Source organism: Callithrix jacchus, chromosome 5 (assembly GCF_049354715.1).
Source record: "Callithrix jacchus isolate 240 chromosome 5, calJac240_pri, whole genome shotgun sequence".
Lineage (NCBI taxonomy): Eukaryota > Metazoa > Chordata > Mammalia > Primates > Cebidae > Callithrix > Callithrix jacchus.
In genome coordinates, this window is record NC_133506.1 from 47,041,483 (window position 1) to 47,058,919 (window position 17,437).

The window sequence follows — 17,437 nt, forward strand, 5'->3', positions numbered from 1 at the left end:
TTTTTTTTGGTAGAGACAAGGGTCTCATTATGTTGCCCAAGCTTGTCTCGAGCTCCTGGCCTCAAGCGATCTTCCTACCTCAGCCTCCCAAAGTATTGGGATTACAGGCATGAGCCACCATGCCTGGCCCTACTGAATCATTTTCTGATGGACAGAGGAAGGTGAGATGGACAGATGCATGACAAGGCTAGTGTGTGCTAATGGTTTATATTTTATGTCACTAAGCCAGGGTTCAAGCAAAGACAAGGTTTAATCAACATTCACCTGATGCAGTTTCCAAAACTATTCCTAGAACAGCATTTACAGTTCCATAATAAATGTCAAATAGAAAGATGGGATTCACTTAGCAGAAACCTAAGTTTCATGGGAATGGCATGCTTGGTTAAATAAATGACACGAAGATCAATTCAGCTTTGCTTCTTATTCAGAAAAATGAAAATGCAGTGACTTTCTAAGTTCAACAGTTAAGAATGGCCTCAATCATTTATTAGGAATTTAAAATGTACTGGGCAGTCTGTCAAGTCCTTCATACATTATAATTGTGATAATGGCAGCAACAAAGGCCATGTATACAACCTCAAGCACAAACACAGGCCATCTCTAGAAGGATGTTCAGAGAGCCAGTGGCACTGGGGCTTAGATAGATGAGGCAGCCACCGGAGGTGAGGGAAGGCCAAGCCCTGTACACAGTTTGTATTAATATCTTTCAAATTCTGCATGCCGTGAATACATTTCCTCCCCCAAAGTCAATTTCTGAAAGGAACTTGAGCAGTTTGCACTGAGTACTGTGCTAAGTGGTGTTTTACACACATTCTCATTTACTCCTGTAAAAATCCTAAAAACGGCCAAGCAGAGTTGCTCACACCTGTAATCCCAGCACTTTGGGAGGCAGAGGCGGGCAGATAACAAGGTCAAGAGATCAAGACCGTCCAGGCCAACATGGTGAAACCCCGTCTCTACTAAAAAAATTTAAAAGTGCAAAGAATTAGCTGGATGTGGTGGCATGCGCCTGTGGTCTCAGCTGCTCAGGAGGCTGAGGTGGGAGAGTTGCTTGAACTGGGGAGGCGGAGTAGATAGTGAGCCAAGATGCTGCCATTGCACTCCAGTCTGGGCAACAGGTGAGACTCTGTCAAAAGAAAAAAAAACTAAAAGATAAGTCACATTCTCTCCAATTTGTTTCTTGGGGAAACTGAGGCCCCAGAAGGTCAGATTGCTCACAGTCATGCCACTAGTATGGTGAGAACAACTCAGGCTGGAGGGCAAGGGCCAGGTAGGTCCCACCACCATCTCAGTGCACCACCATCTGCACTGGGAGCTCATCCTTCTGAAGGGGGCTAGCATCTCAGAGCCCAGGCACAGGACACCGGGCTCCCCAGGTTCTACTCTCAGACGCTTCTGGGCCTGGCTGCCCTGGCTCAGGCCACTCACATGAGAACATGCTTGGGGTGTCAACAGCAGCCCACAGCAAGGCTGCGCCTGCCCCACAAGCCAGCTATTGTTCTGCCTCTGCCCGGGAAGGGCCTTCAGGCTGCTATAGCCAAACACAGCAGGAGGAGGCTGGGACGGGTAGACACCAGTGGATGACATAACCCTGAACAACCTGACAAGGGAACAGTCTGACTTGATGCTTGACCAGTCTGGATTTATTTCCTGAATTTTTTAGACAGAGTCCCGTCCTATCACCCAGGCTCGATGGTGCTGTGGTACCAAGACTTTGGCTCACTGCAGCCTCTGCCTCCTGGGGTCAAGCAATTCTCCTGTCTCCCGAGTAGCTGGAATTACAGATGTGCACCACCATACCCGGCTACTTTTTGTAATGTTTAGTAGAGACAGGGTTTCACCATGTCGGCCAGGCTGGTCTTGAACTCCTGGCCTCAAGTGATCCGCCAGCTTTGGCCTCCCAAAGTGCTGGGATTACAGACATGAGCCAATGCACCCAGCCTATTTCCTGAATTTTTCAAAATGCCATAGCAACAATGAGAGCCCCCAGGAGCAACCTGAAAGATTATCTCAGGATGGTTAAAGATTGCCATTTCTTCACCACTAAAGAACTTATTCATGGAACCAAACACCACCTGTTCCCCCAAAACTTGTTGAAATAAATAGACAAAACACAAAAACAAAACAAACAAAATGATTTCCATTTCTTCTCTGTGGCCTAAGCAGTTCAGAGTGTGGGCTGCTGAGCTGAACCACCTGGGTTCAGTTCGTGGTTCACCCAATTCCTGTGTGACCTTAGACAAGTTCTATAGCCTCTCTGTGACTCCAAGTACTGCCTAGAAATATTAGGAGGATTACATCCATTTGTGCATGGAATGCACTTAAACTTACTCAGTACATGCTGTCTCCTTCCCTGGAGTCATCAAAATAACCTGATATAGACTCAGCTACGTGAAGGCGGCAGGAGCTGAGTGCTGTGAGCTCAAGCGTGCAAGCGCAGGGGAAAACAAGACTAAAGAAACACAGCAAGCAATAACAGTAGTTTGCTCCAGGTGAAGAGTGCTGTCTAGTTTCTTTTTAATAATTTCCTGTACTTTTTTTTTTTGAGACAGAGTCTCACTCTGTCACCCACGCTAGAATGCCGGTACTATCTTGGCTCACTGCAACTTCTGCCTCCCAAGTTCAGGAAACTCTCATGCCTCAGCCTTCTGAGTAGCTGGGATTACAGGCACGCATCACCAGGCATGGCTAATTTTTGTATTTTTAGTAGAGATGGGTTTCACCATGTTGGCCAGGATGGTCTTGAACTCCTGACCTCAAGTGATCTGCCTACCTCAGCCTCCCAAAGTGCTGGGATTATAGGTGTGAGCCACTGCATCCTGTACTTTTACAACAATGAATACATATTAAAGAGCTAAAAATAAAATAATGGAATAAAAATGCAGGGGCACAGACACATAAATACATATCAATATATATACACACTACATATATATGTGTATGTATATATGAACATATATAATTTATATGTGTGTTTGTATGTGTCTGTGTACATATACACATGCATATTAATGAAATTTTTTTGAACCTGTGCCAGTGTTCAGAATAGGTCCCTGCTAAGCTGTGGACTTGAGGACCACACAGTGCAGTGGAAATGGCTTGGCCAAGGTGCCCAACAGAATGCTTTCACATTCAGCGCTCCCACATCCCAGCTGCTTGGCCTTTGACCTCAAGAGGGTCAGTTTCACAGGCTGCAGGCCGGGGATGGCCACCACACCCATGTCATGGCGTCATTTGAGGACAAGAGCCACGCACAGAGCACATAAGAAATGATGAGAAGGAACGTCCTCCAGACCGTCTGCCCCTAACTCACACTCATGCCAGCTCAGAGGTCACAGAATGAAACTAAAGTCTCCACATGAGAACAGCTGCTCCTTTTTAAAATCCTAACACCATGGTTCAGAGGACAAATTAATAAGAAAAATAATGAGGACACCTTGAGCTCCCATCACAGGCGAGCTCTGTTTTAACACCTCACCAGTGTCAACCCATGTAACCTTTGCAAAGGCCCTGGAGTCAGGCATCCGTCTCATCCTCCTGATGAGCAATGCAACCTTGAAAAAGCCACTCGGCTTCTCTGAGCCTCAGTTTCCTCAGCTGTAAATGGTGTTGATGGCAGCATCACTATTTCTCTGAGCTGGCACAAAGGAGAAGCTCTGCTAGGGTCAGCCTGCTCCTCTCTGGCAATGATGTGCTGGTTGGGGAAGTTGCTCAATGCCTCTGAGCCTTGGTTTCCTCATCACAGAGCAGAGGCTGCACACCTGCCTGAGCCATTCCACAAGATGTGCTTGTCAGACAGTAAGTGCTCAATAAGCAGGCATGACTATTGCCAAGAGTCGGGCTATAGTCTTCTAGGAGGTTCAGAATGAATGGCTTTGACACTGGCAATGTCTCCCAGGATCCTGAGGAAACAGGGCCCCATGAGAAGCCATCACTGCCCCCGCCATTGCCCTGCATGGTCCAGTTCATGACTTATTGTCAATGGAGCCAGCATCTTCCGAGGCCATTAGGTGTCTCATTCATGGGACCAAGTTAGAAAATGCTCAATGTTCAATAAAGAGGTCTTGGTCCCCACACCCACTAAACCCACAGGGCACCCAGAAAGGCGACAGGTCCAGCTGGGACACAGGCACTCCTGCGAACATCAGCCTCAGCCTGCAGACGGGCCGCAGCGAGATGGCTCGGGGCCTGTGAAGTGGTCCCAGGTGTGGTCATGGTCCCCTCTTGTGGCATGTTGTAGCTGACAGGTGCTTAGAAACCCACCTAGAGCAGAGGTCTCGTTTCCCATACCACCAGAGAAAATCAGCTTCACCTAAGGTCCCTCAGTGGAGAGGACAGAGGCAAGGGCAGAACCTGAACACCTGACCCTGGGCCCAAGACTCAGGTCACACAACCAGCTGGGCACTGCGCTGAGCTGCTGCAGAGGACCCTTTCTAAAGCCTATCCATCTCATCTAACATCCAGCCATGGCTGCAGCGCTCCACAGGTACCTGGTCTCAGCCCGTGTGCTCGTTGTACCCCATGCCTGGGGCTTGACGCTGCTGCCTGCAGGCTGATGAATGAGCGAATGGGTGAGTGAAAGATAAGAACCCAGAAGTCAAAAGCCAAGGCCAGGCCTTCACTGCTGCCTGGCTGCCTGACTTCAGGTGCATGAGGTTCACTCTCCTGTGCCTCTTATCCCTCATCTAATGGGAATCACAGCAGCCCCAACTCACCATGTGGTAGCAAGGATGAACTAAGATCATGATCATGTCTGTAAAACACAACGTGTCAATAACAACCCTCAGGGCACCCTCCCTACCGTGGCCTGGCCTCAGACATGGTTAATTCAACCAGAAAAAGCTGGAACAGTCACGGGAACCTAAGGCTAGTGGAGCTCAGAAGTGACCTATGTATAGACGGCCTTCTCTCTCAACAGAACGGATTAAACACCTTCTCTGTGCTGAAGATCACACTGGGCACTTCTGTTTCGCATCCTAACCATGCTCAACAAACACGAAATACACAGCCTGACATGCACAAGTCTTCATCACTTTATAACTGAGGAAACTACCGCCTGGTGAGTCTCCCAGAGTCCCAAAGCTACCAGACCCTAGAGCCGCCTCACCCCAAACGACCCACTTCATCCACTTCCAAGAGTCAGCACGGGCCAGCGGTCAACAGAGTGTCTGTGGCTGCAGACATCCTGAGACCCCACGCAAGCTGCTGACCCGGACTGTGTCCCAGTTTCCTTGCCTGTAAGATGAGTGTAGTAATCCTACCACCTACACTCCACGGTATCACCGCAAAGACTAACTAGGTCAGTGTAAGGAAAGCACACAGTGGAGGGGAGCTCTGGCCATCACACCACACTGCCCAGCACGAAGGATGGCCCCAGCAGTTACGTGCGACACAAAGTTTCTTCTATATTGTTCCTATTGCTTGCCAGAAATATTGCAAGTTTCAGACTTAATCTCCCTTTTGGAAACCGCTGTTTCTCCAAGATTCTGGAAGCTTTCTGTTTTCCGCCTATGTGTAGGGACAACACTTCACTGAGGTTCGTTCATAACAATTTCTCTTCTACTGTGGATTGAAAGCCCCTCTCAGTCAACCTACGTATCTTCAGTTGAAAGACGGGTTAGCGTGCGGACCCATCTCCCCACAACACCCCTCTGCCTGCGCCAGCCCTGACCCTGGAGCACCTTCCCCCAGCTCTCACCTTGGAGACCAGCATGTGGGTCTCAGTCCTTTCACAAGGCCATCCCTGGCCACTGTAGGCATCCCCCAGCCGTGGTGGGGCAGGAGGCAGCACCATAACTGGCCCACGGATGCACCTGGTTTGGACTGTCGTCTTTTTCACATTTTAATGAAATCACCAGTGTTATCATCAAGAGACTGGTACAGACAAGGCGGGATAGTGAGGACAGCTCCTTGAAAGGTAGCCTCAGAACCCCCACAACGCACACCCCACTCTGCTACTTCCCCCGCCCCAACTCCGCCTACATCTTGAAGTGAAAAGGCTACATCAAGTCACCTCTAAAAGATGCCTTCCCTCCGAAAATGGCAGAAGTCTCCTCAGGACAGAACAGGGTCCCCAGAGACCCAGGCCTTCCCCAAGGCTACAGCCCCAGACAGACAGATGCCACCCCTCCTGCAGCCAGTCTCAAAACAATCCAGTTAGCCTAACTTTCAAAACATGCTCCCAATCCCACCCCTTCTCCTTCTCCCCACATCCCCACCCTGGCCCAGCGCCATCCCCTCTGGCCTGGACCTCCACAGCAGCTTCTCCCTGCCCTCTCCCCAACATGTTCTCCTCTACTGGGCAGCCAGAGAGATCCTGCTGACACCTGGGTTAAGCCAGGCCCTCCCAGCTCCTGCCCCACTCAGAGTTAAAGTCATCTAACTAAACATGTGTGAGGCCCACGATCTGCCCCCTCCATCCTTCCCCTTCCCCTGCTCTTCCCACACCAGCCTCGTCTCTGTTCAAGATGTCACCCAGCTCAGCCCTGCAGTCCCCTCGGCATGGAGAGTACTCTTCCCCAGGTCCCTGGAGCTTCCACTTCCACACCTCCTTCTTTGTCCAAATGTGGCCTTCCCAGGGAGTTCTGTCCAACCACTCCCAATTCTCCTTGCCCTGGTAGTTCTCCCCACATAACTTATCACTTCCCACCATATTTAATTTCCTATTTATAAGCTATATGGCTATCTGCCCGTAGCCAGCACACCAGCTCCACAGGACCAGGTATTTCTGCCTGTGTGGGTCACTGCCATATTCACAGTGTCCAGCACACAGTAGGTGCTTAGTAAGCATTTTTAATAAATGAGCAAATGAACCCCAGTGATCTCAGAACACTCTCCTCCTCCAGTTTTTTGGAAGCCTGAGCGACCACCTCTTTCCCTTCCCCTCCCCAGGAGGTCCAATGGAACCTTCGGTAAACGTCAACACAGCAGCTATGATCAAGACAAATTAGCATCAGCAAGGACTGCTTCCTGTCTCACATCCCCAAACACAAAATTTTATTAGACAAATGGAAGCCAGCACACCCAGCCAATTGCTGAAGGGGCACTGCTTACTGTCAGGAGTGCAGCTTCCACCTGGCAAGAAAAATATCCCATCTGGCTTCCTTCTTCCTTCCATATAGATCATTTCAAGTAAGTAAGTCGCAGTCAGCATAAAAGCTGAAATCCAACAGAATGAGCATCCACGTCCCGTAATCCATTTTATGAGATTTTGAAAGCCTGGACACTTTACCGGCTCCTCCAGTCCAGGAGGCAGTAGTCTGGACAGGTGGGCTGCGGGCCCTCACTCACCGCCCTACGAAGCTCATTACTGTTACCCAGAATGAAATGGCGATCGGGTTTCCGCATCTGCAAGGAATTCTCCTAGCAGAGCTACCCATGTTTTTTCCACATGTCTGAACATCTGCTTGAAAGAACCAAGAGGCCTCTTTGGAGGTGAGTGCTGTGCTTCCACGTTCTCATATTTTGATCGTTCCCTAAAACGATAGCTCCCTAAACGATAGCTTTCTGATTGTTCCTTCCATTAAACATGCGTCCCAGAGGTGATAAGAATAACGTTTTTCTGAAAGCCCAGCCCAAGGATGGATAAGGAATATAACAAAGTGTTCCCTCCAGGGAATTTCTGTGCAGAATATGGTTAAAAGGTTAGGAAGCTGCCAGGAAAGGATTAAATGACAATGGCGTTATACAGGCCACTCTCAACTGGGATATTATTAGATCCCATAAGCTGAAGAGCTATGGAAACACTTAAAGCCCAACCTTGCAAAACTGCTCTGAATGGAGGTTTTGTCCACCAGAGCACACTGCACACCGTCCTGAAACAGAGCAAGCAATGGTGGCAGGGCTCCATCAAAAGGCGTGTGGCTCTTTTGAGATGAATCAAGTGCTTCCCCTTCTCATGTGATACCTGCAGACCAAAGTCAGGCTAGTGAGTTCAGATTCCCCGGTTCCTCTGAAAGAACCCTGACTTGCTCTATTTCAATAAGATCTAGAAGTTTTTTATTTTTTTGTTTGTATTTTTGGAGACAGGGTCTCACTCTGTCACCCAGGCTAGAGTGCAGTGGCGTGATCACAGCTGACTGCAGCCCTGAACTCCTGGGCTCAAGTGATCCTCTTGCCTCAGCCTCCCAAGTAGCTGGGATTACAGGTGTGAGCCCCCACATCCACCTGATATTTAGAGCTTTGGAAGGGAACTAACTACCTGGATCTGGCTGCTAACAGGGTTCCTTCCCTAACTGGACAATCCTTACATATCATATAAATATTACCTCTCCCTTATCTCCCTTTCCATTTGATAAACCTTGAAGTAGCACCATTTTTATTTACTCCAGATGATGTGAACTTAAGCATATTTACCTTGAGCCAAATTCAACCCAGAGTTTGATTTAGTGGCCAAAACTTACAAATTAGAAATTTTAGCCCAGCACAGTGGCTCAAACCTGTAATCCCAACACCTTGGGAGGCCGAGGCGGGAGCATCATGAGGTCAAGAGATCGAGACCATCCTGGCCAACATGGTGAAACCCCATCTCTACTGAAAATACTAAAATTAGCTGGGTGTGGTGGCACGCACCTGTAGTCCCAGCTACTCAGGAGACTGAGGCAGGAGAATCTCCTAAACCCAGGAGGCGGAGTTTACAGTGAGCTGAGATCCTGCCTCTGCACTCCAGCCTGGTGACAGAGTAAGACTCTGTCTCAAGAAAAAAAAAATCAGAAATTTCACATAAATATTCCAACTCCTAGCTCTTGGGGGGGGAGGGAATTATAAAACCTGGCAACATTCCACCCATGTTCCCACATGTCACAACCTTACAGGGACTGAACAGCACCCGCCTCCTTGAGGGAAGACTCACATGTGGCTCTGTCCTGTTCCTCACCACTCCTGATTGCCTCCTGACATTTGGCCAGTTCAGTCACGTCCTTTCATTGGCTGGTCCTCCTGAGCTTGTCTATTTGTGATCCTGTTTATACAGTCCCTTCTTTGCTTCTCTCCTATGTCAACTGCTTCTAGAGAGAGGCAGGTTGTTCTTGAGGTTGTGGACAGTCAGTCCTGGCAAGTGAGCACTTGCTGAGCCCTCTGCGATGGAGCGTGCGGTCCTGAGGCATCCCAAGAGCAAGTTCAGGACTTTGCAGCTGAGCTCCAAGCTCATATATCCAACTTCCTATTTGACATCTTTGCTTGGGTGTCTAGGGAGCCCTTTGTACTTTCTATGCCCCAAGAACTTACAATCTTCCCCCAAGAAAACATTTTCTTTGCCAAGTCCTTCTCTGCATCCATCCAACTGAACCATCCACTCAGTTCTCCTTTACCTCCCATATACCTAAGTCCTGAGGATCACACCACTGTCCGTAGCCTCCGCCACCTCTAGTGCCCACCACTTTGATCTCTCCCCTGGCGCTACCACAGGCTGACAATCTCATCTCCCTGCTTCCTCCATAATTTCTTCTAATCTAGTCCCCAGGGTGAAGCCTGAGTGGTCTTTGAAATGTTGAATCAGAATCAAGTTCCTCCCCTACTCAAAACCTATCACTTCTTCCCCTGGCCCTGCAATAAGTAAAACTTCAGCTCCTCACCTTGGCTTTCAAGCCCTGCCAGCCATCACCTGCAAGGTAAACTTGAATGACACTGGGCCTCCTTCAGCCCCAGTCACACAGAGTCCTTGCCTGCCTCCGGGTCTTTGCATGTGCTGTACTCTGTGTGTAGAACACTCTCCCACCACTAAGAGAGACAGCACGCAGGAGGAGGACATCATTTGTCTCTTTGCTGGTTCTGTGACCTGTTCCAGGTCCCAGATGGGACCTCCTCAACATGACCCTCCCTCTAAAGTACATCTTCCAGTACCATCTCCTAACATGGTTTGTTCTGTTGAAGCAGTTACCCCCAAGCAGGACAAGCTTTCAATGGAATGCAATGGACAAGCTTCTAATCAGCCATTGCCTCCCACCCGGAGTCCAGGCATCAGCCCACAGACCCACTCCAAGTGGCCACCATGTGGCCTCTCAGGCCTCCCTGATCAACCCAAACCATCCTAGTCCACTTTCACCCCTCACAGCCCCTGAGTTCCCCCAGGGCATGAGCTATGCTGATCTCACCAGCACTGTATCACCCGCACCCAGCAGCATGCCCGGCACACGGCAGGTCCCCAACAAGACACTCCCCATACAAATGAGTCATGAGATCTGAAATGGGAACAAACTTTCTCCCAAGACCAAGTGCCATTCAAAAAAAGCAATGAAGAGAACAGCTGAGCATGGCATATGTTTAAGATTCTTAATCGTATATTTAAGGATAAAAAAATGGAATTGTCTTGTACTCATTTTCCTTTTATATAAACAGGAGCTTAAAACCACTCAGCATGAAAAAAAAAGGATGAAGTTCTATAGTGTGGCAAATAAAAGAGAGAAGGGTGGGGACTGAGGGGAAAGGAGGCTGTGGTTCAGAAACAAACAGATACAGAGATAAAGCATGAGAGATCAACAGAGAGCTGGCGGGAGCATCGGGAAGTACAGAGGAGGCTAGCTGCTCTTCTGGGTACGAAAGGGCGGCGCTCGAGATTCCAGAAGGAGTTTTCACACTCCCTTGAAGGTTAAGGGCAGCAATCCTCTTAAAGCCCACAATTTTCTTCATTTTTCAGAGAAGTTTTTATTTTTTTTTAAACTGACTTCCCATGCTAAAAATCGGGAACTAGTATGACTTATTTTGAAATAACATAATCTAGTCAAATGGCTTTTTTAAAAGACTGCTTTTTGTCTTTTAAGGAGACTTGGCTACAAGTTTCAAAATCATATATTGGATTTTCAAAGTTACAGGCACTTGGGCCAGGTGTGATGGCTCACACTGTAATCCCAACACTTTGGGAGGATGAGGTGGTAGGATCACTTGAGCCCAGGAGTTCAAGACCAGCCTAAGCAACATAAGGAGCTCATGTCTCTACAAAAAAAGGAAAAAATTAGCTGGGCATGGTGGCACCCGCCTGTAGTCCCAGCTACTCAGGAGGCTGAGGTGGGAGGATCACTTGAGCTCAGAAATTCAAGGCAGCAGTGAGCAATGATCATGTCACTGCACTCCAGCCTGGGTGACAAAGCAAGATCCTATCTCTAAAAATAAACAAATAAATAAACAACCAAAGTCACAGGCGGGAAGAGGGAAGGGTCGTTGGGAGCTATCAGAGGGAGAGGCACAAACTTCAGGGACAGCCTAGAAGGTATCTCCTGGACTGTACACTCAGCCTATTCCCTTCATCTGGAAATTTCTAGGGCCCAGCCCCTGATGAATGGGTGAGCTGAGCCTCACTCCTCATGCAGCCCAACCTCCCAGGCCACAGCCAACTGGATCAATGAGCAGCACCCTCCCAAGCCAGGACCAATCAGCATCTCCCCAAGAATCTTAGGCTCCAGTGAGGTGGAAACACAGCTCATACTGGAACAGCATGTAAACCTAGGGGGAAGGGAGTGGTCCACAGGAGGCATGGGCATTTTCCCATCAGGCTTTCTCTGCCTGATGAAGAAATGAGAAGTGAGAAGTGAGAAGGAGGAAAAGCTGGTCTGCAAAGAGACGTGGATGACCAGCTCTACTGTGCCGCAAGTAGAGTTTGTAGGATCCAAATCCCAGCTCACCATTTAATAGCCATAACCTTGAACAAGTCCTTGACCGCTCCTTGACCTGTTACCTGCACCATAAGGCTCTTTTGAGCATTAAATAAGTTAACACATATAAAGCACTTGGATCAGGGTCTCACATGCAGCAAATGCTTTCTAAGTGTTTATTATTACTATCATCTTGCCAAAATGTAAGCTCATAATGGTGAGAATTTCCAGCTGTTTTGTTCATATCATAACCCAGAATCTAGCACTATGCCTGGTATATAGTAGGTGCTCAATAAACACCTTTTCAGTGATCAGTGAATGAAGAAACCACACAGCTAGAAATGGATACAGATTCTCTCTCCTTAAGACTTAAGATGATTTGGCCAATTCATTCTCCAAGTATTTGTTGAATGCCTGCTATGTTTATAGTGGCAAACTGTGCTTGGTACTCATATACAATGAAGAATAAGAAGGAAGTTGTGGTCTCTCTTAAACAAAGCTCATGGTCTAGGAGAGAAAAATACATTGCCAAAATAATATGCAAATGGTAGAATTACAAGCAGTGGCAGGTGCATGAAGGAAAGGTGCATGGAGCTCTGGACGCATAAAACAGAGCAGCTGGCCAGGCGCAGTGGCTCATGCTTGTAATCCCAGCACTTTGAGAGGCTGGGGCAGGTGGATCACAAGGTCCGGAGTTCAAGACCAGCTTGGCCAACATGGTGAAACCGTCTCTACTAAAAATACAAAAATTAGTCAGGCGTGGTGGCACACACCAGTAATCCCAACTATTCAGGAGGCCAAGGCAAGGGGAATCACTTGAACGCAGGAGGTTGCAGTGAACCCAGAGGTTGCAGTGAACCAATATCGTGCCACTGCACTCCAGCCTGGGTGACAGAGTGAGACTCTGTCTTAATTTTTAAGAAATTACATAAGGCAATTGCTCTCAGGATTGGATGGCAGGAAGCAGGAGACTGTAGTCCCCAAAGGTGAGGAAGTGCACAGGTGAGCCCATCTTCACTTCAGGTCTCTGCCTGGGGACAGCTCGCTGCCATGTGCAGAGAGTAGCACCTGAGCTGAGCACAGTGCTCCCACTGAGCTGAGGATTTCCTAAAGTAAATCCTGGATGTCTGGCACCACTTCTGTGGAAGCTGCTAGAATCGGTGGCATCAGAGAGGAGGAAGCTCCTCAAGTCTTTGGCCAGTGGCTGGACTGTGTAAGCACAGGGAGAGATGGTCCAACGATTACCAGAGAGGGGCTGCTATGGGGTAGCAAGAACAGAGAGACTAAGAGTGAAGTGGAGCTGGCATATGGGAATTCCAGCCCATCAGATTCAAGAGATTCAAGAGACCTCCACACCAAGCATCCAAAAAGCCCATGCCTTCAGAACAAGCAGATGCCTCAGAGGAAGAGCTACTAATGGGGCCTAAAACCAACCCTCAAATAAAACGCGGAGAAGAGAGTTTAAAAACTAAGCCCCATCAAGTTAGATACACCTTGAGCTTTCCACAGATCCACCCTGACAAAGTGCAAAATAAAGCTCAGGATATCTATCATATCCAGCTTGTATCATCACCAGGCCAGAGTGCAGTCGACAACTACCAGACAGGCAACGAAACAGGAAATGGGGACTCATGGTCAAGAAACAAAAAGCTCAGTAGAAACAGATTCCAAGATGTCTGTGATATCCAATTAAAAAAAGCAATTGTCAAGACTTATACGTTCTTAATATTATCATAGATGTCCTTAATCAGAGGTACACACCCAAAAGGCCTATGGAGATTGGGGGGGTTGAGGTTTTTCATTTGTCTGTTTGTTTACCTGGGCCTTACTCATGCTACGGAGTTTCTAATTAAGTAGTTTCAGAACACCTATCAATCTGAATTTTTAAGAACCTCCCTAGAGGTTCTGATGTACACTATAGATTAAGAACCAGGTTTTAATTATATTAATAGAATACTTACACTTTAAGGCAAATACCAAAAAATTCAAGTTATATTAATTTAAATATATTAAAGGTTCTGGTTAATTGACCTGGTTAGTGGGCACCAATCAGTTGTTCCTGGTTAACCAGATTATATAATTAAAAATATTTCAACTCCAATTATTTTGGGGATAAATAAGCATACTTCCTTACTTATTTTGAAAAGAAAAAATCTGAGGTTAAATCAAAAGCCATAGACACACAAAAAAAAGATACTAATAAAAAAAAAGGCTCATGGCAAAACATAAAATTAAAATATCAGAGTACAATCTACATGTTTGCTATAGAATTAAGTATAGAAATATATGGTAAGAGGCTGCCATGTTTGTGAATAAAAAAAAGAAAGGCAGTATATCAAAATACTAATGTAGCTTTTTAAGGTAGTTTGATAATGTATATCTTTAATTTTCTTACTTTTCTGTATTTTACAAGATTTAGTATTTTTTCTTAATGAACTCTTCATCTGAAACTTAAGATGATGGCTTCAGAAACCTGTCAGTCAACACACAAACCTCTACAAAACTCTAGAAGTTTCTCCATCAGAAAGAAAAAGGAAGAAGCATCCAGGCACACTAATATCATTTCTATCCTTATCCAGCTCAGAAGACTTTCTCCTCTGGCTTATGAGTCACTGGATTAGCTTCTGATGCTAATTTAGTCTCAGATTTCTCATTCCTCAAAGGAGTAAGAGGCTGAGACCCATACCTCATCTTAACAGGCAACAAATAGTGAGTCAAGCAGAAGTGAATCACTTAGTAACAAACACCACACACAAAAGGAAGAGCATTCGAGTCCATACCTGAACCACAGGGTGGCCCCCAGTTGGAGCTTTGACAGCCCCTCGGCTGCCTTCTGTCTCATAGTGGGCCCGGTGATGTGGCTTGGGCTGCACCTCGATCCGCAGCTCATAAGAGCCTGACTGACTGGAGAGCGGCCACTCAAGCGGAGGGAGGGATGCAGTCACTGGGATGCTGAAGGAGAAAATAAAATCAGCTCTGTGTACAATGAACCAGAATTTGTTAACTTGTACAATAATTGTAAATGGCCCCTTTTCTGAAAATCATGGATATGGTCATGTGTTGTTTAACAACAAGGATACGTTCTGAGAAATGCACCATCATGTGAACATCAGAGTGCACTTACACAAACCAAGATGGCACAGCCTACCACATACCTATACTATATGGTATACTGGTTCCTAGGCTACAAACCTATATAGCATGTGACTGTACTGAACACTGTAGGCAATGGTAACACAATGGGAAGTATTTGTATATCTAAACATAGAAAAGTTACCATAAAAATACAGTATTAAGGCTGGGCATGGTGGCTCATGCCTGTAATCCTAGCACTTTGCAAGGCCAACATGGGTGGATCACTTAAGCCCAAGAATTTGAGGACAGCCTGGGCAATATGGAGAGACCCTGACTCTACAAAAAATACAAAAAAAGTCAGCCAAGCATGGTGGCACATGCCCATAGTCCCAGCTACCTGGAACGCTGAGGTAGGAAGATCCTCTGAGCCCAGGAGGTCAAGGTTGCAGTGAACTGTGATTGCACCACTGCACTCTGGTCTGGGGACCAGCGTCTCAAAAACAAAAACAAAAACCTGTCTCGGTAACAAAAACAAAACCCACAAAGCTGGGTGCAGTGGATCATGCCTTTAATTCCAACACTCTGGGAGGCTGAGGTGGGCAGATCACTTGAGGCCAGGAGTTCAAGACCAGCCAGGCCAACATAGTGAAACCCTGTCTCTACTAAAAACATGAAAAATTAGCTGGGCATGGTGGCACATGCCTGTAATCCAGCTACTCAGGAGGCTGAGGCACAAGAGTCACTTGAACCTGGGAGGTAGAGGTTGCAGCCAGCCGAGATCACACCACTGTACTTTTACCTGGGCCACAGAGAGACTCTGTCTCAAAAAGACAAAAACAAAACAGTATTATAATCTTTTGGGACTGCTCCCATATATGGGGCCCATCACTAATGAAAATGTGGTCATGGGGGGTATGATTGTATGTGAACAAAATGAGGCAGCATGTATTTCTCAGACATGACAGGAAGAGCTATTTACAGGGTCAAGATCTTCCACCTTGATGAAGACGGTGTGAGCAACTTCTCAACTAATGAAGTTTATGTTAGTTCTAGCATGTTTCTAACTGCTGTAACTTCTTTTCCTCTGGGAATTTTGAAAACCGTCACTATGGATTTCTGTCACTATGCATGGATTTATGTCACTATGTACTGATTTTTCACATATGGCAGAAATCATTTATCAGAGTATTCTTTCCCACTTAGCTCAGGGGTGCTAGGAGCTGGCACTATCAACTGGGCTTGGTTAAGCACTTGCAGTAAAGCCAATTTCTGTCTTTTCTATCACAGCAGTACCAAGGGGAGTACAAGAGATAGCCCCTCCATAAACTTCATCCATGCCAGAGTTCAAGTTCAACATTTCATCCAACTTACATTCATATCCTCACTATGCAAGCAAATCTCCTCCCTTTCTTTCCAACCAGACTACCTCCTGAAATCCCTCTTACCCTGTAGTCTTAGGGTATCCAAAGGACCTTTATTTTACCTTCGTTACAGTGCCAAGATGCCTTCAAGCTTCTGCCTGCGACCAACGAGCTACACGTGTCAAACACGTTTAGCCACATCTTGTATGCAAGTGAAAAGTTTTTGAAGGTTTACAAACTAAGACTCATTAAAAAATCATGTTGGTCCTGCATTAATATGCTTTAAAGCATCAAAAATGTAAGAAGAAAATTCGGTGGCATATCCCCAAGTTTCAATTTATAATTTTGTTTGGTTCTGAAATAGGTATTTGACACTGAAATACAATCTTAAGAAGTAGTGCGTCAGAGCCAGGCTGAAATTCTGATTTGAATTCCAGCCCTCTGCTGAGTTGTCTCTATACCCTGAGGTCAATGTTACCAGGAGACTTCCCTGATGCCCCATCCTCTCAACTTTATAGAAGATTCTTGCAAAGACTACATTGGCTGGCACAGATTGGGACTTGTAAAGTAAAGGACTCTAACACTCAGAACCTCTCCAAACAAGATGTCTCATGTAGAGGAAAAAATTTTAGAAATAGTAAAGTCTTCAATAAAGGTGTCATAATCATATTTTACAGCAGTGTCCCTTCCCACTCTCAACCATTAGATAAAATCATGGTTTGGAGACTGATCTGTCTATGCAGCACAAAAAACAAGGAGTTAAGAATCCCAGATCCTAATTTTCAATGCAGTCATTAACTAGCTGGCGATCATGGGGCTTGTCACTTCACCTCTCTGAACCCAAATTTCTCAATCTGTACCAGGGGTTAGTCTTGATCAGCATTTTCTAAGACACCCCTGTGAAACTTCTGACACAGAACTCTGCAACAAAATGGCCTTTGAAATCACCGTATATTCTGTCCGCATTAAAGTCTCTGAGAAGGCCTGCACACAGTCACCTACTTAACTCTGTTAAAATCAGAAACTCCTTTTTTTGAGAAACAACAGCTGATCCACTTCGGCCCTGGTGCTCTGAGAACCTGCTTTGGAGGAAACTCCAGGCTGGATGCTCCCTGTGGTCCATTTGTCTGGTATGGGGGTGAACAAAGCCCAGCGGCCAGGGCCCGAGACCACCCTCAACCCCACACCAATCAAAAGAGCTCTACCTTTGGGGACTCATTTTTTTTTTTTTTTTTTTTTTTTTGAGGTGGAGCCTCGCTTTGTTGCCCAGGCTGGAGACAATCTTGGCTCACTGCAACCTCCACTTCCCATGTTCAAGCAATTCTTCCACCTCAGCTTCCCAAGTAGCTGGGATTACAGGTGCACGCCACCATGCCCAGCTAATTTTTGTATTTTTAGTAGAGATGGGGTTTCACC

At 46.6% G+C, this 17,437-nt stretch overlaps 1 protein-coding gene across 8 annotated transcripts in view; it reads right to left on the bottom strand.

Annotated features, from left to right (window-relative positions):
* Positions 1-17,437, bottom strand: part of NFATC2 (nuclear factor of activated T cells 2) — a 179,103-nt gene that overhangs the window by 121,786 nt on the left and 39,880 nt on the right. For all 8 annotated transcript variants that reach the window (XM_035298940.3, XM_078371997.1, XM_078371996.1 and 5 more), the window contains exon 3: positions 14,366-14,537. In XM_035298940.3, the coding sequence (XP_035154831.2) occupies positions 14,366-14,537 (172 nt within the window). The remainder of the gene's footprint in view (positions 1-14,365; positions 14,538-17,437) is intronic.